Source organism: Eptatretus burgeri, chromosome 7 (assembly GCF_056783735.1).
Source record: "Eptatretus burgeri isolate ZD-2024b chromosome 7, Ebu_testis_v1, whole genome shotgun sequence".
NCBI lineage: Eukaryota > Metazoa > Chordata > Myxini > Myxiniformes > Myxinidae > Eptatretus > Eptatretus burgeri.
In genome coordinates this window covers 39379469-39405162 of record NC_140967.1, presented here as the reverse complement: position 1 = coordinate 39405162, position 25694 = coordinate 39379469, and the positions used below count along the sequence as shown (strand labels likewise).

At 35.1% G+C, this 25694-nt stretch overlaps 1 protein-coding gene and 1 long non-coding RNA gene across 4 annotated transcripts in view; one reads left to right on the top strand and one right to left on the bottom strand.

Moving 5' to 3' along the window:
• The window catches only part of PSME4 (proteasome activator subunit 4), a 161734-nt gene that overhangs the window by 64162 nt on the left and 71878 nt on the right, over window positions 1-25694 (top strand). For all 3 annotated transcript variants that reach the window (XR_015060010.1, XM_085888095.1, XM_085888096.1), the window contains 6 exons: window positions 17542-17699; window positions 22506-22601; window positions 22898-22953; window positions 23050-23106; window positions 23647-23702; window positions 23857-23955. Coding sequence is in view for 2 of the 3 variants with exons in the window: in XM_085888095.1 (XP_085744221.1) it covers window positions 17542-17699; window positions 22506-22601; window positions 22898-22953; window positions 23050-23106; window positions 23647-23702; window positions 23857-23955 (522 nt within the window). In the remaining variant the exon portion in view is untranslated. The remainder of the gene's footprint in view (window positions 1-17541; window positions 17700-22505; window positions 22602-22897; window positions 22954-23049; window positions 23107-23646; window positions 23703-23856; window positions 23956-25694) is intronic.
• Window positions 15081-16238, bottom strand: LOC147023074 (uncharacterized). Its single transcript, XR_015060011.1, has 3 exons — window positions 15716-16238; window positions 15443-15618; window positions 15081-15345 (listed from the first exon to the last, which is right to left on the bottom strand). It is a non-coding gene; the product is annotated as an uncharacterized LOC147023074 (long non-coding RNA).

Genomic DNA, 25694 nt, shown 5'->3' with positions numbered 1-25694 from the left:
TTCAGTCCATTCAAGGATATTCATTTTTTTCTTTACATCCTCTAACTTACTAGTTTTTAAATTAATTCGCTTATTTGTTTTATTTACCTTTGTTTTAGTTATTTTTTCAATAAGACTTATTTGATATTTTTCACATTCATTATGTTTTCCATTTATATACCAAGACTGAGATTTTCTCCACTCTTTAGTTTGATTAATACTTGGTTTAACCATTTATATATTGTGAAAAAACGCGGCGGTAGCCCTTAAAAACCCTAACCCATCTTCCCATCGTTAAAACATAATCTATTTTATACACTCTATCATACAATATCCATATGGAACACAATCTATTCCATTATCTAAAATAAATCTCTTATCATCAAAGGCTCCTAATGCCTTTTTATTTACTTCTTCACTATATATGTTATGTTTATAACTTCTTATTGTATTCATTTTCCTATATTCTTCTTTCTTATTCATCAAACAATTATAATAATTTCTAAAAGTTATTGATTTCTTTATTACATATTTCTTTATTCCCTTTAACCTCTTATCAATCTGTTCACCATACTTATAAGCATATGCCTTTGCTCTCAATCCAATAAACTCACTCATTACTTTTCCACCCAGCTCATCCTTAAACTTACCAATAACCTTTTCATTCTTTTTGGAAAATAACTCACTCTTCTTGCTGAAATTACTTGTATCATATACTCCAATATTTTTCTTCATATCTTCATAAACATCATCAGTTTTTATATCTAGGATAAAACTATCAGTATCCATATACAACAATGAAACATTTTCACCATACTCTTTCTTTAAGTCATTATACAAATAATCATACATCAATATCTTTGATAAATCAAGAACTGCTGTTCCAATATAAATTGGTTTATCCATTACAATACTTTCCTTTTTCATATGAATTGCAGAAAAGTTCTCTGAAAAAACCTCTTCTCTCTCAAAACTTGGTTTATTTATCAATCTCGAAGCTTCTTTCCAAGATGTTGCGAATCTAATGTTTTGCCTGTTTCTAACATTTTCCATAGTCTTTCCAAATACAGCATTATTCATTAATTTATAAAAGTCCCCTTCAAATTTTACTTTTGTATTTGCTCTCATATCTGTATTGAATTGAATATACTTTTTCACCCAAGGACTTTGTTTAAATTTTAAAACTCTATGAATTTTAGCTACTCTCAATCCTTCTCTCAAAAACTGTTTTAAGCTTCTCTGATGCAAAACATATCCCTCTTTATCATAGAATGTTGTTAATAACTTTTCTGTTGATTTACCTTTAATATTAAAACTTTTATGATAATCACTGAACCATTCTTTCTTTGGGGTTTCTTTCTCACATGCAAAAGGAAGATCTTTATGCTTATTATGAAGATCACTCGGGTACCTCAAATCAACTTCAAAATAATAACCTTCTTCTTCGTCATTCAATTCCTCTTGAGAAGAAATAACAATATTCATCAAAGCCTTTTCATAATCCTTTTCTTCCACCCACTCTAATTTACCATAAGGCAGAGATTGAGACATTGCCCATCCATACAAATTATTAGCATCAAAATACATCAAATAATTACTATCTTTTTCACTATCATAATTTGGAAGATATTTATTATTTGCTTTAGCATATCTTTTTGAACATACTTGTGATATTCCACCTCTCTTGGACTTCTCAATCATCAAAAGCATATCCACATCACTGATTAAATCTATATCTTGTTTTGTCATTTTCAACATTGCACTCCAAGCTAAACCAGGAGCTGTGAAATAGTGGGCAGGATCTAATCCATAACAATTTTTATTATAACAGAGTGATCTAAAAGCTTCAAACACATCAGCTAACAATAAAACATCTGTTTTTAGATATAAATCGTGATATTCTCCAAGGTTCTTTATCTTAAATATTTTCCATATTTCTTGTGCGTGTTTATATTCCTTATCACTTATCTCTTCTTCATAAAGGTTATTATAGAAACTTTCTTTTGAAGGAAGTTGTGTTTCTTTAAATCTCATAAATGAATCCATATAATCATAAGGATAAATTCCCTTACTTGTAAGAATTTTCTCTTTACTTTGAATTTCATTCCTTGTTTGAATTTCCTCTCTCGTAAGAATTCCTTCTTTAATCAGAATTTCATCTTTAATCTGAATTTCCTCTTTAGTTCGAATTTTCTTTATAATTAGAATTTCATCTTCAGTTAGAATTTCTTCATTAATTAGAGTTTCCTCTTTACTTTGAATTCTCTCTTTAATCTGAATTTCCTCTTTAGTGAGAATTTCCTCTTTTGGAAAGAATGAATTAAGATTTGGAAAAGAGTCCGTGGAGCTTAGATTTGATGCGAGGTAGGCTAGTGGTGTTCCCATAAACTTGTAAGAATCTAAAAACCTAATACGAGTTAAAGGTTTTGTGAATATCATTTTTGAAAATGAAATATACTTTTGACTTGTGTTTGTTATGGCAGAAATATTCCCTGGTGTTTTTGAAAGTTCATTTATAAATAGATGTGTATCATAGTTGGCGCTGTTGTGAAGAAAGACTGGAATAAAAGAAGGTAATTTACAATTAAGATTACAACAGGAATGAGCGGGACCTCTATATTTACCAGTAAGATGACAATGGTCTCTAACTTTAGACTCCTTAATTTCCCCCTCACAAATATGGCAGATATTGTTCATTCTAAATTCTAATTTTTCTTCTTTGGTTAATTTCATCGGTTCATTTGTTTCTTTCATTAATTTAGTGAGTCTTATACAATCCTTTTCTAATCGTTTTACAAACTCTTGTGAAGCATTTTTTCCACGATAATGTTCAAGTTTGTTATACTTTTCTCCAACAGATGATTTGATATAATAACAGAAACCACAAGGAATATGTTTTTGATATTTATTTGTATATGGTTCTTTTGGATTAGGAGAAGCAGTATTTATCTTTTAAGGATACATTCAAAATCAGCGTATATCACAAATGGGTGCATGATAGATTTATTATAATCTTCAAAATAAATCTTTTCACCAGGTTTAGGCATTGTAATTACAGCTGATTTATGATTACTACAATATTTTGAATGTTGTTCTAATCGTTCTTTTGTATGAAATGAATTAAGACATCGCTTACAAGGATATATTTTGTTTGCTGTTCTGAATACCTGAGAAGAGATTAATCTTGATAAATTATTGATGTATGTGTAATGTGAATTCTTTCCAACACTAAAATATAAAAGGTCAATGTGTGTTTCTTCATTTTTATAGTTGTTTGAAATTTTTAATATTTGAACTTTGTTTGTATCCGTTAATCCATATACATTAATAGAAAGATTATTCTTTTTCTCAAATTTAGGAATATCTGTTAGTGGCATTGGGAATTTAAAATCTTTAATGTCCAAGGTATTCTCATATTTCATATATTGTTTTACTCTTTCTGAATTACATTTTGGTGGATGTAAGTGAGCAAGAACAGACCAGAGAAAACATTTATTATCATTGTTCTTAATATTAACAACTGCCTTCTTTAGTTTTATTTCTTTTGGTAATTCAATATAAGAAGAAGCTTTAAGAGGGTTTGATTTTAGAATGTGTATATCTAAAAAGATGATTTTTTAAATATTGAATCCACTTCCTACCACTGTATTATCAACATCCTCCTCTTGTCTTGATAGTTCTTCATAAACCCCACTATTCAAAAAATCTTGAAATGATGTTATAAAATGAAGATCTGTTCTCATATAAGGAGTTTGTTCTTCATCTTGTCTTTTCATATTCATTTTCACTCCCATATAAAACTTTAAAGTTTTCATTTCTTTTAATGTCTTTTTAATAAATTTTTCAACATCGGGTTTCACTATTTCAATTGATTCAGCTATTGATGATGGACCGGGTTCTCCAAATTGAAAAATCCTTATTTTTATATGCCCTTTAAATGCCTCATCAGTGTTTTTAATATAATAGTCTCCCTTTACTTTAAACTCATTTTTCTTGTGTTTTTGTGATTGAAGATGTTGATTATAACTACTCTTCAAAACATCCTTTGAACAGATATCACAATGTTTTCTTTCCAACTCAAGAGGAGATATTTGATGAAATAGATTAAATGTGTGTTTGTTGGTTCGGAGGTGTTTTCTATAATGTTTATATTCGTGATTACAAACATCGCAGTACGTTGTATTCACCATATTTATAGAATAAAACTTTGCTTAAACTAAAATTTTCTTGATGAAAATTTCGTTTAATTTATAGGTGAATCTGTGCTTAAAAACATTTTATCCTCCAACTTTTTCACTTAATAAATACAATGTTTCAAGACACAAAAGACAAGTTTCAATCAATCTCTTCATCTGTTAAAGATACTGAGAAATATGTCAAGGATGTAAAATTGAACAAAGATAAATATAACAACTATTGGATAAAAACTATTATGGTAAATAATATGAGTTCTTCAATTTCCTTCAGTGGAAGGGCTTTTAGTATACCTGGTAGAACATCAATTAAAGTATCTCTAACAAAAGTTTCTCCTCTCCTTCTAGTAATATATTCAAAACTAGAAAAAGCAATGAAACAAGAAAAAGTATCAAAGAACAAAAACCTTATGGATGAAGCTTTAGAAAGAAAAGATAAGACCATCTGTAATATGCAAGGAGAAATTTGTATTTTTTTCAACAACCCTAAAGATGTAAATCTTGATGAAATAAAGGATGTTAATATATCAGGTGAAATGACATTTCGTTCAATAGTAGTTAACGATAATTTTAAAATTACCTTTAATATAAAAAATGTTGTCGTTGAATCTGATAATGAAAAAAGTATATCGATATCGATGGTAATATACAACTGAAAGTATAGATGAATTTCAGTTTAAGTAAAGTTTTACTTTATAAATATGCTAGACTTTCCTGATTCTCCATATGACAAATTTGAGAATTGTCCTGCGTGTGAAAGACGGGGATTAAACAGAGTCAAAAGCCTATAAACAATGTATATTCTGTGATTATCTTCTAATTAATGATAATAAAAAATATAAAAAGGAAAATAATTCTTTTAGATTTACACCAAAAATGAATTACTTTACAAGATTGATTAGAGAAATGAATGTAAAGTATGAGGATGATAACACACCTTTCCTTACAAGGGAAGAAACTGAACGTATAAGAGAAATGTTCAAAGGATTGTTGTTGTATATTATTCATGGATGTAATTTTCAGGGAAATATCAACACAAGATATTGTATAAATAAAATAATGGATTATCTTGAAATTAAACCTGAACTTAGGATAAAATATAGAGTTTCTAAAAAGCCAATAATAAATTAAATAACCTGTTTTTCAAATATATAAATGAATGATTTTTTACCTATTTGGGAAAATAAGATAAAATTTAACAACCATAAAAATCTCCCAAATTCATTAAGATGTCTCATAGTTGGTTCAAGTGGATGTGGAAAAACCTGCTTACTTTTAAAAATGCTCCTCACTCCCAACTTTTTAGATTATGATAATTTAATAATTTTCACAAAGTCGAAGTTTTCAACCAGAGTATCAACTACTCTCACAAGGTTTTAATGCTGGTCTTCAAAAAGAAGATATAATAGGTTTATTTAAACGTCAAAAAAACCTAAATGATTATAACATTGAAGATATAATTCAACTATTTTGTGATACACAGAGATGTAAAAAGAAATCAAATCTTATAACTTGTATTCTTAGTGATAATACGGATGATATACCGTCTCCCCAAGATTTGGATAAATCAAAAAAGAACCTCGTTATCTTTGATGATTGTGTTAATGAGAGAAACCAAACGGTAATGGACAGCTACTACACAAGAGGGAGACATTCTTCTTGTAATTGTATTTATCTTAGTCAATCGTACTTTCAACTTCCTCGTCGTTCCATCAGAAACAATGCTAATACTTTTATTTTATTCAAGTTAAATTCAATAGATATCAATAATTTTTGGAGAGATAATTGTTCTACATTATGTAGTAAAAAGAAATTTGAGGATTATATGAAGCACACGACTGAAAAATATAAATATATTGTTGTGAAACAAGATGAGATATTAAGGGATATATTTTTTGTTTTATAAACAATTACATATATAAATGACAACTATTATTATAAATCTTGTGGGTAAATCTGCTTCTGGAAAAAACTTTCATAAATCAAGGTTCTTGTGTAGTACAAATGAGAATATTGTAAATTTACTTAAAAAACACCCCGTGATATGCATTGTATCAACAACAACTAGAGCAATAAGACCTGGAGAAGTAAAAGGTGAAGATTATCACTATATTTCAGTGGAGGAACATATGCGATTGAGGAATGAAGGACAAATATTTGAGGAGGTTTCTCTTGGTACAACAAAATATTCACATTGTAAGAGTGAGTTAAAGAAACTAAAATCTGGTGGTGTTGGGATATTAGAAACTAATCCAGAAGGAACGAGACAAATTATTAAATATCTGAGCGGAGTGAAGATTTTATCATTCGGTTTTGATGTTGATGAAGAAACTCAACACAAACGTATGAAAAGCAGAGATGCAAGGATTAGTGAAGAAGAAATTACAACTCGCATTAATGTTAATAAAGAATTTGATGAAATATTTAAAGAAAAGGATTTATTTGAACACATCTACTTGAATGATGAAGAAAAGGAAAATTTCCCTGTTGATCTTTACAATTCATTAAATGATATTTTACAATAAATAAATGGATACAAAAGAAAGAGCAAGAAGATTTAAGGAACATCAAGAGTTGGTTTCAAAAGTTGTAAAACAACAGGAAGACATAAAGAAGAAACGCAGACAGAAACTAACGGGCGAAGAAGCATTTGAAAAAAACAAGAGAAATTTTTTAAACCACTTTTAAAAACTTCCCAAGAAAAAATGAAAGATGTTTCCACAGTTCCCACAGTAGAATATACTCCTAGAAAGCTTCAAATGTTAAAAGATTTCAGTCAAATGACGGAGGAAGAATTAGAGCATATTGGAGAATTAGAACATGATGAAGGTTTATTTCAACAACTGGAAGAGATTAATCAAACCCCTGATTATATTGTGAATGCTGTTCAAAACAATGAATATTCAGCAGATTCAAAAACCAAAGCAGGACTCATTCCAACAGAACAACCAGCAATATTTCATCTTGTTCAAGAAAAGGTATTGATATTTAATGATGAATTAAGGTTCTTAAGTTCTGCTCAACCCCCTGTTAAACTAACTCCGAGATTAATGTTTCTTCTCACAAAAGATGGAAGGCAAGGTTCAACTGTGAGGGATGAATCAAAGTATATTGATAAACTATTGGATATGGAAAATAATGATGATAGAGTATATATTGATTTGCTGAACACTCTAAATTATAAGGTTATTCTTTCTGGTAAAAGTAGGAAGAATGAGAAGGAGAAACACATTATTCAGGCTTTAAGTATCCTTGGTTCAGGTATTAGTTTTCTTCCAAATGACCCATCGCAATTAGTTAATAGACTTATTGTTGTTCGGCAGTAAGAAGGCTGGAAATAACAATTGTTTTAATGAAGCATCAGCCATTTTAGACCAGTTGATGAACATGAAAATAATTAATAAATCTCAATATAAAGACATTTTATCTCATATTAAATAAGATGAGAAGCACAATCCTGAGTTTTAATTTCACAACAAGCGACCACACATCTTCATTCCCATACCCACTACAACTTGACACAACAAAAGAATATGAGGCATCTTTATTGTCCATGGAGACTTATAATACCTTATTTAATATAACCGAGAAAAATGACAAGTTTAGTTATAATCCGGGAAGTGGATACAAAACGATAACAGTCTCACCGGAGCATACGAGATTTCTCAAATATCTTCCGAAATTGCTCGTCTTATGAAAGAACAGGGTGATGAACCAAAAAATATTGTTATAAACATTCAAAAACATACTTCAAAATCAACGATTAAAGTTAAAAATAACTACAAGGTTGATTTCACAATTGATAATTCATTTAGAGAGTTATTAGGTTTCTCCTCAAAAAAGATTGAAACTAATGGGACGTTTTACAGTGATAATGTCATTCAAATATCCTCAGGAATAAATTCGGTGTTAATTCACTGTGATTTGATTGATGGTGCTTATAATGATGGATTAAAAACAAATACAATATTTTCATTCAGCGCATACTCAACCCCAATTGGTTATAAATTCAATATGGAGCCTAAAAATTTGGTTTATCTACCTGTGTCAGGAAAAACCATACACAGAGTAAATTTTAGGATAACCGACCAAGATAATCGTGTGATTTCTTTTAATGGAGAAGTTATATCCATCAGAATTCACCTACGTGAAGTTTTTCAATAAATAAATACGATGGTTATTGTGAGGAAGCACGAGTTGGGAAAATATAAAATAATTACAGGGGATGGGATGTTCCTTTCCCCGTACTACAAGGGTGAAGGTATGTATCTTGGTAGAGGATACTATAAACCTAAGAGACAAAAGGGTGTTGGACATCAATTTAGAGGAGATGGGATAATTGATACTCTCATGGGTATTGGTTCAACTATTCTTAAACATAAAGACCTAATTGGTTCAACTGCTTCTGCTGTGGGAAATGTAGCAGGTGCTGTAAAGAGTATAAAAGATGCTCAGAAAGAATCTCATAAATTACAAGCAATAAAAGAAATTAAGAAAGGTAAAACTCAGTTGTCCCCCCAAGAACGACAGAAAATAATTCAAATACTTGGATCAGGGTTTCAAAAGTTTTAACATCTTTTTTGCTAAATAAATACAAGTATGGAAGCAATTGATAGTATCTATGATTTGGATGATACTATTATTATCTCAAACTACACTAAAAAAGAAGATTACTTCAAGGTAAATGCAATAACTGGAACAGACTGGAATACAAATGGTACAAAAAGTTTTGAAATAAATAATCAACAAACCTATTTGAATCTCTCCGAAAGTTTCTTGTTGTGTAAATTTAAATTCACTAAGGCTGGGAATAACACAAACGCTACACTTGTAAATGATTTCTTCTGGAAAATGTTTGATAGTGTGCGATTGTATATTGGAACACAAGAAGTTGAAGCGGTTGATTATGTCTCTGCTGTATCTGAAATGATGAAATTTACACTCTATACATTCAGTGATAGAATGGGAAAGGGGTCTGTCGAAGGTTTTATTCCTGATATGTCAACGGGAACAAACACAGACCCTGGATATATTCAAAGGAAAGGAATGTATAATGATGATACAAAAGCAGAAAATAGTTTTACTGTGGCAGTTCCTCTTAAAGGTATATTTGGATTTTGTGATTATGATAAAGTTCTGTATGGTCTTAAAATTAGATTTCAACTACAAAGGAATGATAATGAAAATAGATTGCTTTTTGGTGTTGGTAATGCTTTTGGTGATCAGAATAAATTTGTAATTGAGGAGATGAGTTGGTATATCAGTGAATATACTCCTAATCTTAAAACAGAAGAGATGTTGAATCGAAGACTTAACTCAAAAAAACCACTCAGTGTATCATACCTCAAAAGAAGATGTCAACACGTTAAACTCAATCAAACTACTTACACGTGGAATTTGGGTGTTCTGGAAGGAAAGCCACGATATCTGTGGATGATTTTTAAAAAGCCAGATGGTGATACTGCGACTGATAAGAATAATGCATTGAGTGATAATGCTAAGGTGAAACAACTTCGCGTTTCTCTAGATGGAACATTTTATCCACGAGATAGATTGGAAATTAATTGGGAAAAAAATGATTTTGCTGAAGCATACAAGTCTTACCAAAAGGTGTGTGAAAGTAATGGAAATAAAGAACCTATTTTGGATATGACAGCATTTAAAAGTTTGTATACAATCTATACGTTTGACCTGAGCGCTCAAAAAGAAACTATAAAGTCTAATCGAGTGGATACTTCCCTATACATTGAAAGAGGAGAGAGTGAAGAAGTTGATACATATTGTTTGCTTTTGGAAGAAACAGAATTGCAGATTAATACAGATAATGGTGTGATGATTAGTCTCACATAATTTTTTTGTTAAATAAATGAGTGGCAAAGTACCAACTGGGGTATATGTTAATCAAATCAATCTTCATAAACTATCATCTTGTGTTCAAAATCAAAAGCCTTGTACGATTAACGTTAATACAATTCAGAGAAAAGGAGCAGTAAGAATTGATGTTTTGCTCACAAGAGAACAGGTTAAAATCTTAAATGACACTGGCTCACTTAAAATTAAAATGACAAAACCAATGTTGAAAAAATATTCAATAAGAGAGACGAGTGGAGGATTTCTCCCATTTCTAATTCCTTTATTTGCTGGTTTAAGTGCGGTTGGAGCATTGACGGGTGGTATTTCAACAGCGGTCAAAACTGCCAACGAAAGGAAGGCTCAACTCCAGGCTCAAAAAGAATTGGAAAGACATAACAAAGAGTTGGAGAAACAAATTAGTGGAAGTGGTGTAATTGTAGATTTTGCTGAAAAACTTGAAGGTCTGCCTGATAAAGCGAGATTGTTAGTTGGAGATATGCTTTCTTCTATAGCACAAGCAGGTGTAAAATTAACGAAAAGAGGTAATGGATTATATCTTTCTAATAAATAAATGAGCATTGATGAGTGGTTGAAAGAATTTGGAAAGAATACAACATCAAATTTACAACTTGCCAAATATTGTAAGAAATTAAAAATTCATAATGTGGTTATTTGTATGAGAGATGAATTAACAAATGTGTCGAAACATACAAAGAATATTATTATGAACTTAGAAGATAATGATGGGAACGGTTCTCATTGGGTTTGTATTTTTAATAGTCAAGACAAATATTATTTTGATAGTTTTGGTCTTCCACCACCTGTTGAAGTCATAAAATTCTTACAGAATGGTGTTTATCAAACATTTAAAGTCCAAGAATTAAATTCCAAGTGTTGTGGTCAATTATGTCTATATGTGTTATTTCAACTCAACAAAAATAAAAAATTTTATGATATTATTTTTAATCTAATATAAATGACTTATGTTGGTAAAGATGGTTCTATCTTTGGTGTATCTCAAGAACTGGATATTGATTTATCAAATTATTATACAAAGGCACAGGCTGAACGATATAAATATAATATAAACAAAAATATTAACATGAAAAATGCTTATAAATTAAAAAATTATCCAAGCCCGACTGACGCGAATGACTTGGTGAGATTAAGCGATTTATCACAATATATATACTTAAATAAAACGGCTGTGTATTCTAAAGATACAGAAGTGTTGATATTATCTCCAGGTCATACAGAATTCACAGTTCGAATTAAAATAAATTTTTATAAAGAAGGGCGTATCGTTTGTATGAGAATAGAACAATGGGGGTATGATATGAATGATTTAGGGTATAATTGGTCATTTAAAATTAACCTCGAAGACCTGGAACAATTAAATCAGTCTCGTAAGGAAGAATATTATCCACTTGGTATCGAGAATGAGTTTTGTGGAGCCACGATTAGTAAACAACAAATAAAAGAATTTAATAAGGGTAAATATAATAATGGTTTTGCCCTTGTTTATCTCATGAAAACAGAAAAAACAGGATTATATATAATAAGTAAGGAAATACAAAATGATTTAACTATGGGAAGATGGGGAGGTGTTTCGTGCCATAATATTATTCTAACATATATTTCTAATACATAAATGACAGCAAGAAGGCTTCAAGAAAATTATCATTTCTGTGTCCAAGCATACCTTCAAGAAAAGGGTATTCGGTATTTTAATAAATATGTTCTACAACATAAGAATGAGGTATTTTCAATAAAAGATTGGCATTATGCTGATGTTGATAAACCAACAACTTTAGATTTAATTAGAATGTTAAATAATGAAAAAATTATAAGGTTAAGAAAAGGTAAGGCTCTTTTAGAAATTCAAAAGAAATTTTATTGGTTTCCTGTTGTAAAAAAAATTATTTTGGATACAGGAATAACAAGAAATCCTGATGAATATATGTATAATATTCTATGGGGTGTAAACGATTCAAGTATAGTAAGGGATGAGGAAGGAGTTGAAGAAGAGAGGGAAGAGGAGGAAAAGGAGGAGGAGGAGAGAGAGAAGGAGGAAAGAGAGAATCGAGAGAGGGAGGAAAGAGAGAATAGAGAGAGGGAGGAAAGAGAGAAGAGAGAGAGGGAGGAAAGAGAGAGAATAAATAAATATCAAAATATGGAAACCAGTGAGATTCAAAAAAGAATAGAGGTATTAAAGAAATTAACTCATCTCACCAGGAAGGAATACAAAGAATTAACAAGTCTATTTGCAATACTTTCAACAAAACTATTAGCATCGTCAAGCTATTCATTTTAATTCAAGTTTTTTCTTAAATAAATGGAGGAGAGAGTGAAGGCATTTCTAAGGATTCTTTATGTTTTAAAAATTAAGATTCAAATGTGCATGTTGGAAACTAAAAAGGTTTTTGCACTCTGCAGAAATTTTTCTCATAAATAAATGAGTTATTGTCTCAAATGTAAAAAGAAAACTAATACTAAAAATATTTCATATATTAAAAGTAAAAATAACAGGGTTATACAAAAAGGTATATGTTCGGTGTGTGGTTCAAAAAAAATCAATTTATCTCCAAACACAAACTCGGAGGAGATATACAAAAGTTTTTATCAGGAAGTAAATTTACAACTACTGGAATACCAGGGGAATTACATCTTCCAGGGTATTCTTTCTGTGGTCCAGGCACAAACTTGGATAAAAGATTAGATGAGGCAGACAATCCTAAATCCTGGAGTTAACCAATCAATAGAGTTGATGAAGTGTGCATGAGACACGATATTGATTATGGGAATACCACAACGTTGGAAGAAAAGCATGAAGCCGATAGAGAAATGTTGTATAATTTGTCTCTGATACAAAATCCAACCTTGAGAGAAAAAGTTGATAGGTTCATCGTGAAGAAGATGATTAGTGCTAAATTGAAACTTGGACTTGGAAATTCAAAAAACTTATAGGCTCTAATGATGCCATTAAGACTGAAGAGCAATTAGCTGATGAATTACATAAACCAATATTCACAAAGTTTCAGAGAAGGAAAGTTTATTCCAAGGAAGTTGATTATATTTGGTCTGCTGATTTGATTGAACTCAATAATGATAAGGGGTACAAGTATGCTTTAACCGTTATTGATTTGAGGAGTAGATATGCGTGGGTTGTCCCTTTAAAAAACAAAACAGGTAATACTCTTATGTTAGCTTTTCAACAGATATTTAATAAAAGTAAGAGAAAACCTAAGAAATTGTGGACTGATGAGGGTAGAGAGTTTTATAACAAGACATTTATGAATTTTCTAAAAAATAACAGTATTACATTATACAGTACCTTTAATGAAGGGAAGGCAGTTGTTGTTGAACGTTTTAATCGTACCTTAAAAGAGAGACTATATAAAAAATTCACACAACTCGGTTCACAACAATGGTCATCTTTTATTCAAGATATTGTGGATAAGTATAATGACACGATTCACACGTCAACGAATATGAAGCCATCAGAAACATTTACAAAATTAAAATATGAAAAAGAGATTAATGTCAGAAAACCTAAGTTCAAAGTTGGTGATATCGTAAGAATATATAGGTGGAAATCTCATTTTGAAAAGGGTTTTACTGAACGATGGACGAAAAAACTTTTTAAAATTGTTGATGTAATAGATACAGTTCCTTGGACTTATAAAATATATGATTTGGAAGGGGAAGAGATTTTAGGTTCATTTTATTCACAGGAATTACAAAAGACAAAACTAAGCAGATAATACACCTTTGTGGACACTAGAGGGACAAGTCCGAGGTGTATTACAGTATATAATGTGTGTCAAGGGGGACGTTCTTAGATCTGTGAACCCCAAACACAGAATCCTCAACTGAATAGTCAAGGCTTAACTTTTGTTTGTTGATGTGTATGTGTGTGTGTGTCCCAACACTCACATTCAAAATCTCAACCCCAACTCAATCCTCACCCAACACAGTCTTTTTCAAAATGAGATTTCCACATATATATATATATATATATATATATATATATATATATATATATATATATATATATATATATATATATATATATATATATATATATATATATATATATATATATATATATATATATATTTTACGTTCTTTTTTTTTTTTCTCTTCTTCCAATTCTGTCTTTTAAGGCTTTCAGGTTTGATGACGTAAAAAGGGGGAGTAAGCCTGCACTTTCTTCCCAGAACTTTCTTGATCTTGCTCCCATCAAGCACCATCCGACAAAGAACTACATCGATAGGTTTAGATCCCAAAGAGTGATAGCAACTCCAAAAGTCTCCAAAATATAAATAAATAAAATAATAATAATAATAAATAAATAAATAAATAAATAAAAGCCCCCAAAAAAGTTTCAAGTGTCCAACATAAACCCAACTTTCCAAGTCTTCAAGGTATAACCACATTCCCGTTGAGTTTCCAAGATATGTATCACATTGTGAGTTATCAATCCAGAACCCACATTTCAAGTATTCAAAGTAAAACCAACTTACAAAGTCTCTGAAGGATAACTCATTTACTGATTTTTTCAAAATTTGTGAGTCTCCAAGGTAGGACCCATATTTAGAACCATCTTGGCAGAACCCTTTTCCTGAGTCTCCAAGGTAGTTATTTAAACCATCAAGGCAGAACTCATTTACTGATTTTTTCAAAATTTGTGAGTCTCCAAGGTAGGCCCCATATTTAGAACCATCTTGGCAGAACCCTTTTCCTGAGTCTCCAAGGTAGTTATTTAAACCATCAAGGCAGAACTCATTTACTGATTTTTTCAAAATTTGTGAGTCTCCAAGGTAGGCCCCATATTTAGAACCATCTTGGCAGAACCCTTTTCCTGAGTCTCCAAGGTAGTTATTTAAACCATCAAGGCAGAACTCATTTACTGATTTTTTCAAAATTTGTGAGTCTCCAAGGTAGGCCCCATATTTAGAACCATCTTGGCAGAACCCTTTTCCTGAGTCTCCAAGGTAGTTATTTAAACCATCAAGGCAGAACTCATTTCTTGATTTTTCAAAATTTGTGAGTCTCCAAGGTAAAACTTGTATTCTGGCTCATCAAGGTATAACTTGTTCAGTGGGTATTGTCTTGATAACTCACAATGAGTACTATTGCTGTAAAACTCTTTTTCAGGATTTTGCTGGTCTCCAAGGTATAACTCTTTGGTTGGGTCATCAAGGACGAACTCGTTCTGTGGGTCTTGGTCGCTCATAAGGTCTTCAACCAAGCCAACAATTTCACCCCAAGTTGTAGCAAAAGCAGTATTTTCATTTCGTATTTCAGACACAATTTCCTGTGAGAGAAAATAATAATGTATTAATTAAGTTATTTAATTATTAAATGAGTATGCTTCAATCAAAGTTTGAAAATAGGAAAATAAAAAATCTTACCTCAATAGATAAGAGGTTTGAATCCAGTTCATCAACTTGAAGGTTTAGTTCCATACAAGACAGAGAGTTCCAAGGAACACCAAAGTCATCCCACTCAAGGTCTTCAACCAAGCCAACAATTTCCCCCAAGTTGTAGCAAAAGCAGTATTTTCATTTCGTATTTCAGACACAATTTCCTGTGAGAGAAAATAATAATGTATTAATTAAGTTATTTAATTATTAAATGAGTATGCTTCAATCAAAGTTTGAAAATAGGAAAATAAAAAATCTTACCTCAATAGATAAGAGGTTTGAATCCAGTTCATCAACTTGAAGGTTTAGTTCCATAGAAGACAGAGAGTTCGAGACAAGCACACAAAACACCATTGCCAGCAAAAACAAATGTTTAAAATGGAGCCTGGGTTTGAAGCTTTTATAGAGAAAGACTGGTGGGTGTGGTTTCCTTTGGAAATTCCCTGGGCAAGCCTAGGCAAGCCTTCATTGGGAAATTTTTCAAAACCATAACATCCTGTAATTTTCTAGTGATTTCTTTGTGAGTCAGAGATGAACTGGAAATGATGTAAGAGTGGGCGGGGCTTAGCAAAAGTAGGCGGAGCTTAGGAAAAGTGGGCGTGGCTTAGAAAAAATACCTTATGGAAAGTGGGCGGAGCTTAGCAAAAGTGGGCGGGGCTTAGGAAAAGTGGGCGTGGCTTAGAAAAAATACCTTATGAAAAATGGGCGGAGCTTAGCAAAAGTGGGCGGGGCTTAGGAAAAGTGGGCGTGGCTTAGAAAAAATACCTCATGAAAAGTGGGCGGAGCTTAGCAAAAGTGGGCGGGGCTTAGCAAAAGTGGGCGGGGTTTAAAGAAAAGTGGGCGTGGCTTAGAAAAAATACCTTATGAAAAGTGGGCGGAGCTTAGCAAAAGTGGGCAGGGCTTAGGAAAAGTGGGCGTGGCTTAACAAAAAAAAATAACCTGTGGCTCAGGAGGTGGTCAAACAAGAGCATTAAGAGAAGTTTATCATTTCGTAATGGCACAAATGGGGTATCTTAAAAAATATAAAGATTCAAATGTTTTGTTTATCAATATTTTAGATGGGGATTATTGTGCAAAGAAAATTAAACTATTGAAGGAATTTGAGAATGAACAAATCTTTATAGGTTCAATGAGTGAGCTGTTCAACCCCCAGGTGTTCAATTCAATGAGGTTCAACCTCCAAGTTAAAAGGGGAGACAAATAAATATACCTTGGGATAAAAAGGGGTTTATTTTTAGGGAAAAAAATTATGAATCGCTGAAAATCCCCCATTCATTTACATGGGGAAAAGTGAGCCAGAATCAGTATTCTTACCCTACTGAGGTGCAGTCGTTTAAGTTAATTGTGAAAAAGAACAGGAAAATGAGTTGGCATGAATCGGAGATTCTGCACAATGCGGCAACGCATTGTAATTAGGTAATTATGTGTTTAAATAGTGCAGTGAATTAAAAAAAAAATGTCTGTGAATTGGTGAACGATGATGGGTATTCTCAAATGCGACCAAATGCTGTCGCTCAGGCGAACATTACACAGTACGTGTTGAACTGCTAATCTTGAAGATTCACCAGATTACAGTCCATAAAATTGAAGTACTGCTTGCTTGGGTTGCAATTGTGGAAATGATCACGCGTTCTACTCTCACTGGAAATTCTCATTCAGGTTCATGTATGGTGGCTACCAAAGGGCCACATGTTTAATCAAAGGGCAGTAACTTGTGAGGCTGTGGGGATGTTTGATGTGGTTGGGTTTGGGGGACAAAAGGGGGAGGGGGGTGGGACTTGTGAAGTGGATATTCCTTCTCGATGCTTAAACAAAAAAATCTGAAAAGGAGATTGATGTATTGATTGGTAATCGGGCTCTTTAACAAGTCATCCAATTTGTTGTCAAGGTCGCTCGGACTACTTGACCCTTTTGTCATAACAATGCTGTGCTTGTTGTTTGGAATATCTCGTGGTTTGAAAGGCCTTTGTTTTTAAGGGAGTTGGAAGCATCCGGTGATATTCTCGTTTTTTAGCTGTGACCTTGCTTTGACCTCGTTAAAACAAAAAAAATAAATAATTTGAGATGTGATATTCACTCTCCAACAGGACTGGGGGAAGGCTGGTGATGTCAACAACTTGAATATGACTTGGCATTTACCGACGGCAGAAGAGCTCGTCTTGGCAAACTCTCTTCTGGACACCTTCTTGCAGCCACAGCTGCAGAGGCTGCAGGCGCATGCTGAGGATGGTGAAAATATGAGCCGGTACGACTCACCACGTCCCCAGGACATAGATTCAGTTGGTTGTTCTGTTGTTGCTCTTCTGCAGTAATGTTTGCATCTTTCTCAAGGTCACAGGTAAAACATCCTGCTATAACATTGACAGCAGGGGAATACTCTTTTGTGCCTCCGCTGACGAAGTCGCCAGTGGCATTATGTTTACGGGTTGTCCGTACGTACGTACGGACATACGTCCGTCCATGTTAATTTTCTCCGTTTTCTTTGATGATAATTATGACATCATCGGTCACGTGGTATGGCAGCCATGTTGGAAAATGGAAAAACTTTGGACCTGTGTATCTCCGAACCCGCTCCATGCAAAAAATGTTAACTTGGCACATGTGAAGTACTCCCCATGGGAAACGAGTGGGATTTTTTTTTTGATGATGTCATAGGTAGCTTTGTTGTGATGTCATAATCGCATATGTTGAACTCTTTATCCTATCAGTATGAAAATTTTTGAGTCAGCTAGGGCTAAATTTTGGGGGGAACTGTTGACGTCATCGGTCACATGGTTCGGTAGCCATATTTTTTTGGAACGTAAAAACCTTCAAAAATCTTCTTCTCTGAAATGGCGAAACAGATCGAGGCGAAACTTTACATGTATGATCGCCTATCCATGACGAACAAAAAGTTCTCTACCTACGACGTCGTATGTCACATGGTTTGGCAGCTATGATTTTTATTGAAGAATAAACCTTTAAAAAATCTTCTGCTCCAGAACAGCTTGACGGATCAAGGGGAAACTTCACCGACATATTCCGCAAGCCTTGGGGATACCAGGGTGTTCACAAATAATTAATAGGTCACATGGTCTGGCAGCCTTATTGGATTGAATGAAAAGCTTTTTGAAATGTCTTTATCTTGAACCGCTTCATCAATCGGCGTGTAACGTCACAATTGTGATCTCGTAGTCTTGGGGAATATATGTTTTAAATTTCAACCTGATCGGACGCATGGTTCGGTCGGCAAAATTCTTTAATATTTTCAATCTGGGTCCGTGGATTTAATTCAAACTTGGTACAAGTGTGTATAATGAGGTAATAATGTGGGCAGAGGCATATCTGGCGATGTCGGGATGTCGAAGAGTGCCTACCCTTCTGGTTTTTATTTTATTCTCGATAAAGACAAGCAAATGCAATGCTACAGGTTTTGATTTCTTAATCTGGAATTCTGTACTCTTGACCCAAATTTTTTTTTTAAATAATTGTGCATGCAATGTCGAGGTACATGGAGGAACTAGAATATGGATCGGGTTGGGATGTAATGGAACAAAAAAAAGAGTGGGAGGAGATGGAATATGGGTGTGTGGGGCGGGGGGGGTGGTGTTGAGCAAGCTGTGGGGCAGGGGGCGTCATCCCAGAGAGGAGAGCAGTACTCCCTCAAGCTACGGGTGAAGGTATTGTCAGTGGATTAAAGTTCAGGTGTACCACGGAAAGCCTTTACATGACATAGGCATTGGGGGCCAACTTAGAAATATGGTTTTCTTAAGAAAGATCATGGTTGATAGTGAGAGCCGAAGAGTGTGTGTAACTGAACTTCTTCAAGAGGATTGTTAAGAAACTACCCAACAATATGTATACTACACATATACCAGACTGACCTATATGTACCAGATGGTCTTTTCAGAGAGTGAGAGTGTGAGATTTGTCAGGATTGAAAGAAATATTCCAAGACATGCTCCTAATTATATCGAGGTCTGCAGCTGTCTGAGCAAATCCTGATATTGGAATTCTAAATTGAATAACTACTTCGTGGAAATATAATTTTTTTTTTCGAGTTAAAAACTTGAAGTTTCAGTGATAACCTTTGTGAAAACAAAACTGGTTACAAAAGTCACATTCATGACCCCTGGAAGGTCATTATTATTAATGACCCAGGAAATTCTGCGATGTGTTGTGAGTGTCAAGGAAGAATTACCACCTCTGTCGTTCTGACTGACAGTTTTGCTAACCACTGTAGTTGATCTTACTCCATCTCATTTCCTCCAAATCGACTCGTCCATGAATAAAGGAAAGAAAAATGGGAAATTGGCCATTTTGATATGTACTCCACATCAACTTTTGGGCCAAAAAATACAGAAATTTTTCTTCATCCCCACTTGGTCTGATATAACGTGAAAAGAAAAAACAACAATAATTACCTTACATTATCGTATAATTATTCCACCCTGAAATGTGTCCCATATTTCTGCCGCATTCTGTACATAATGGGATTTGAACCTGGGTTCATCGTTTCAACAGCCGGAGGCTCAGATGGCAACACTAACATATGCCGTCCCACGTTTTGACACAATTTATGATTTGGAGTTACAGATTATTATGAAAATAAATAATGTTGTTAGTATAATGGATATTCAAAACTTTTTTTCCATTTCAAAAAGTTTGGGCCATAAACATGACTTCTGTTATCATGTATCCTGAGACACCCATCACTGGGAAAAGGGACTTGACATTTCAGTGCAGAGAAAAGGACTAACATAGCCTGGTGTGTTGGCGCAGTGGTTAGGGCAGCGGCTTGGGATCCAAAAGGTCCTGAGTTCAAGCCCCGTTGGGCCACTGAATTAATACACCAGGGGGTTGACTCAGCCTGTCATCCTTCCGAGGTCGGCGAAGTGAGTACCAGTGTACTGGGCTGGTGTATACCCCGGTTAAAATAGGTGTACCTGATCCCTGTGTCGTAAGAGGCGATCAGGGTTGCGTCAGGAAGGGCATCCGGCGTAAAACATGTGCCAAATCACTATGCGGATCATATGGATGATCCGCTGTGGCGACCCCTAACGGGAGCAGCCGAAAGAAGAAGAAGAAGAAGAAGAAGAAGAAAAGGACTAACATCTGTAACAAGGGGCTGGCAGGATGTCCCAGAGGTATGCACACTCTCCTCAAAGCTGTCTAGCTCGGGTTTGAATCCCGACACAGCTACAAATTGCCATCCCGGTACAGGCATGGTGATTCATCAGTGTGTGTGTGTGTGTGTGTGTGTGTGTGTGTGTGTGTGTGTGTGTGTGTGTGTGTGTGTGTGTGTGTGTGTGTGTGTGTGTGTGTGTGTGTGTGTGTGTGTGTGTGTGTGTGTGTGTGTGTGTGTGTGTGTGTGTGTGTGTCATCGTCATCCCTTGTATGGACATTCACCGGGAATCCCATCCGCCAGCATTCGTTGACTGACGTTAAAGATTCCACCCCCCATGGTGTACTTTGCGAAGAGTGGGCGAGCTATCGCCAGCACCATGGCCAAATACCAAATCCCTACCCAAACCAGCAGAGGGCATTGCATTGGCGGCAGAGCCACACCCTCAGCCGATGATGCTACCCCGCAGCCTTTTGCTGTTTACGAACGAAGAAGAAGATGATCTGTTACAAACATTCCTTTATGGTTTTCACAGCCAACACAACCAAGTCTGTTGTTTTACATTCCTTGTTGTGAGGGAGACAAACATCAGTGAGAACCATATTTATCCTCGCTGAAGGAGAGGGTATTCCATTTGGGTCTGTTTGTCTGTTTGTCTGTCTGTCTGTCTGTCTGTCTGTCTGTCCGCACAGAACTTTTGTGTTTTTCTCCGCAACTGCTTGTCGGATTGAGACGAAATTTTCAACATTGGTGCAATGACTCATGTAGAATGTTTTAATGATAATTATGACGTCATAGGTCATGTGATGTGGCAGCCATTTTGGAAAAACAGAAAAACTTTGGACCTCTGTATCTCTGAAACGACACCAAGGAAAACTAGAGGGGGAGCACTCGGGAGAGTGCAAAACCTCCGCCGCCAATACTGCTGGGTCACTCAAGTGAACCTTATATCTTATTCATTAAATATGATGTCAACAGTGCTGAGAGTTATAGTTCTTTTCTCCATTTTTTTTTGGGGGGGAGGTTGGAAATCACTTAAAACATGTAAAAATGCAAAAAAAAAAAAATCGAAATTTTGTTGAAAAAAAAGTTGCAAAATTTTTTTTTTTCTCTAACAATTTTTTTTGGGGGGGGGCAAGTCCAAAATTTAATGGCATGATCCTTGGACCACACCTAACCCCCCCACCAAGTTTCGTCGAAATCCGTCGAGGAGTTTTTCCGTAATACTGTTCACAAACAAACAAACAGAAAGGGGTGAAAACAGTAACCTCCATCCATCTTCGAAGATGGCGGAGGTTAAAAATTGAAACTCGGCATGTAGCAAGTACTCCTCATGGGGAATGAGTGTGATTTTTTTTTTTTTAATGACGTCACACGTGCCTTTGTTATGACATCATAATTGACATAGTTGTAAATTAGTACATCTGATCAGTATGAAAATTTTTGAGGGTCATCTTGGGATATAATGGTCCTACAAAATTTTTTTGATGACATCATCGATCACGTGATTCGGCAGCCATGTTGTTTTTGTTTTTTTAAACCTTCAAAAATCTTCTGTGGAATGGCTGAACTGGTCATCACTGCCAGAATTTACAAAGTGTCAGTTCTAATTATGTCTCTCATTAATTACGTAATGCATCAGTGTACAAACGCCACACAAAACTTCGCAAACACCACACAAAACAAGTCCTGGCGAGGGTCTGCAATCTCTGATCGCTCTTTTTCTTGTTTCACATGGGAGAGTGGCGAATGCAAAAGTGTTGCTTTCGTATAACCTTGTTGGTGTCAATGGGTTTTACAAAATAATTTGTCTGCTTTGTTTTTTTTTTGCAGAGAATGCTGACTTTAATTTATATTTGCAAGTCATGTAAAAAAAAAATTTTTATAACTCCTTCCTCCTGGTCCGGATGCCCAATAGAGTGTGTCTTGTGATGTTTCCTCTTCCAGTGATGAGATCCAACAAAGCTTGACCATCGTGCACTTCTGCATGATGGGTGCCGGAAGCCTGCTGCCCCCACTTGGTGGTGAAATTGTTCATGGCCTGTAAGTAGAACACAATGTATTTATTGCAGCTGTTTGGGATTATGAGTCATAGATGATTGTACAAAAGAAAGGCCATCGGCATGGAGCTGGGGTTAAAGTTAGGCCTAAGGCCATGCATGCTATTGTTGATTTATGTATTTATTTTTTCAGGTCACAAGCTCGGAATGTCGGATTGTGATCCAGTCCTCACAAATTCAGAACACTGTATTGTTTTTGAACCATTGTTCCACCACAAGGCGGCAGTTGCACCAAATTGTAGAAATTAACGAGGCGTTGGAATTTTTTTTTCATTTTAGGGTTTCTGGCCTGGTTGAGCTTGATGAAGTTCCGGTTTACGTGGGGATGGACCACGGTAAGTGACTCGAGAATCTCACGAACGCGCTTGGCGATTGTGCTCTTTCTTACATCTCGCATCAATGATGGATATTCTGCAATGTTTTTATCCCAGATCGAAATCGAGAGAACTACCGAGAAAAGGTCGCACATCTGATGAGAAAACTTGTCAGTAAGTTATTGTTCCATTACATCTGCCACCAAAGGTGGCTGGAGGTTGTTTTCATCTAATCCCTGTCTTTCTGTTTATTTCCTTGTGAGCAGGATATTTCAAAAAAGTTGTGCCCGGATTCGGCCAAAATTTGGGGGACAGGTTGGGTGTGTGACGAGGACGAAATACAGTAATTAATTTTACTTCGATGAAGATCTGGGTCCGGATTCAAGAAATTTTTAAGTGATTCTTCACCATTGCAAGATAGGGCTAAAAAGTATATTTAGCACGATATTTCAAAAAAGTTAGCGACGGATTCGGCCGAAACATGGTGAACAGGTTGGGTGTGTGGCAAGTACGAATTGATTCGATTTTGGGGAAGATTCAAATCCGGATCCAGCCTCGTCAGTGGGATACAAAATGTAAACCGTTCAGCCTGGCAGAGGTATTCGCTCTCCCGAGTGCCATTCTCGTTTAGAAAATTATTTGTTTCATTTGAGAATCTGTATTTTGGATACATTCACAAATTTGATTTTTTTTCTTTTTAATCTCTTCAAACAGATTATATGCTTGAAAAGTCTGAGGATGACACAAAATCGTTATTCCTCATCATCAAGGTACAGTGTTTTTGGAAGGGGTTGTACTGTTGAAGATGTGAAATTGATGATCCTGCAGAAATTATACCAATCATTCGTATTGCAGTTTTGTTACCGATTTGTGTAGGTACTAGGTGCAAATATGTTAATCCGTGCATGTACCATGCATCTACAGATTATAAGCATGGTTCTGAATTTTCAAGGCTCACACAAAGTGGAGTTTGATTCCCGATGGAAGAGCTTGGGATTGGTGAAGAAATCCATGGAGGACAAGGTGCAATTTCATCTTACAAGCCGAGACTCATGTTTGTGCACACCTATCTCGTTTGTTTCCCAGTTATCTTCTTTGTTATTTCAATATATAATTTATTTTTATTTTATTTCTTGCAGTGATCTGAGGCTCTTGATGGAGCTTGTACATTTGATCGCATGCAGGATAAAGACATGAGTAAACTTGTCTGCTAATTTTTTTCATAATTAGATATTTTGACATTCTCTACAGGGTGTTCCAAAAAGACCCAGACAACTTTGGTTGTTCATATATTTAGTACCACAAATGAAACAACGATACCCTTTGTTTTATATGATGCAGAAACTCAAAAAGTTTTCTATATTTTCAGGTCTGGTGGTTTAATGTAAAATAAAATGGAGACTCCACATGAGAAAGCTCAGTGCGTCGAATGGTTCGTCGAGACGAGTTCTGACACGCAAGTTCAGCGTAATTTCCGTACAAGGTATGGAAGGAATCCGCCATCGTGGACTAGTATCACAGAGTGGTACAAAAGGTTTAAGGAGACTGGAAGTTGTCAGAAACAGAAAAGTACCGGTGGACCAAGCATAAGTGCAGCAGACGTTGAACGAGTGCGTGAATCGTTTCAACAAAATCACAGAAAATCGATTCCACCCGCATCCAGAGAACTGGAAATACCAACTACCACTGAACACAGGATTTTGCGTAAAAGACTGAAGCTTTATGTTTATAAGGTGCAGATTCTGCAGGAACTCAAACCAAACGACGGACCCAAACGCAAGGCGTTTGCCTTGGAAATGCTCAGTCACATAGAGGATGATGAAGATTCCCTGAAAAAGGTCATGTCCACAGACGAAGCTTGCTTTCATTTATTGCGGAAGGTCAACTGGCACAATGTGAGGATCTGGAGCTCTGAAAACCCCCACATGGTCATTCAACACATATGTGACAGTCCAAAGGTCAATATGTGGTGTGGTCTTCTCCATGACCGCTTGGTGGATCCGTTTGTCTTTGAGGAGGATACAGCGACCTCAATAATTTACATGAACATATTGGAAGGGTTCACCGTCCCACAGATTGAACGCCTGCAATGATATCATTTTTCAACAGGAAGGCGCTACCCATCATTGGGCCTTAGTCGTCCTGAATGAAAAATTTCCAGTCGCTGGAATGGCCGAGATGGACCACTCACCTGGCCCCCACAATCACCAGACATAAGCCCCTTCATTTTTTTTCTTTGGGGTTTTGTCAAAGATGTTGACAACACTAAGGTGGCAAACCTGCAGGATCTTCGATCTCAGATCACAGCTGCATAAGCAAGAACTCGTGGTACCGCCTTGATGTCCTGCTCACGTCAAACGGAGCTCACATTGAAGTGTGTTGATTGTGTGCACAAAACGTTATGCGTTTCTGTCTCATCTATCTATAATTCCAGCAGTGTGTGTGTGTGTGTGTGTGTGTGTGTGTGTGTGTGTGTGTGTGTGTGTGTGTGTGTGTGTGTGTGTGTGTGTGTGTGTGTGTGTGTGTGTGTGTGTGTGTGTGTGTGTGTGTGTGTGTGTGTGTGAGAGATCGCTGTTTCTCGACAACCGCTGGTCCGATCTAATTGAAACTTGCCAGATATATTGCTGGGGACCTGAGGATGTGCCTTTTCAAGGTTTGATATTAATCGGACAAGAGCTTCCCAAGTTATGGCCATTTATTTACCAAACCAATGACAAGACACGTTGTTGCGTGGGCATGGCCGATGGGGAAGGGAAGCTCAG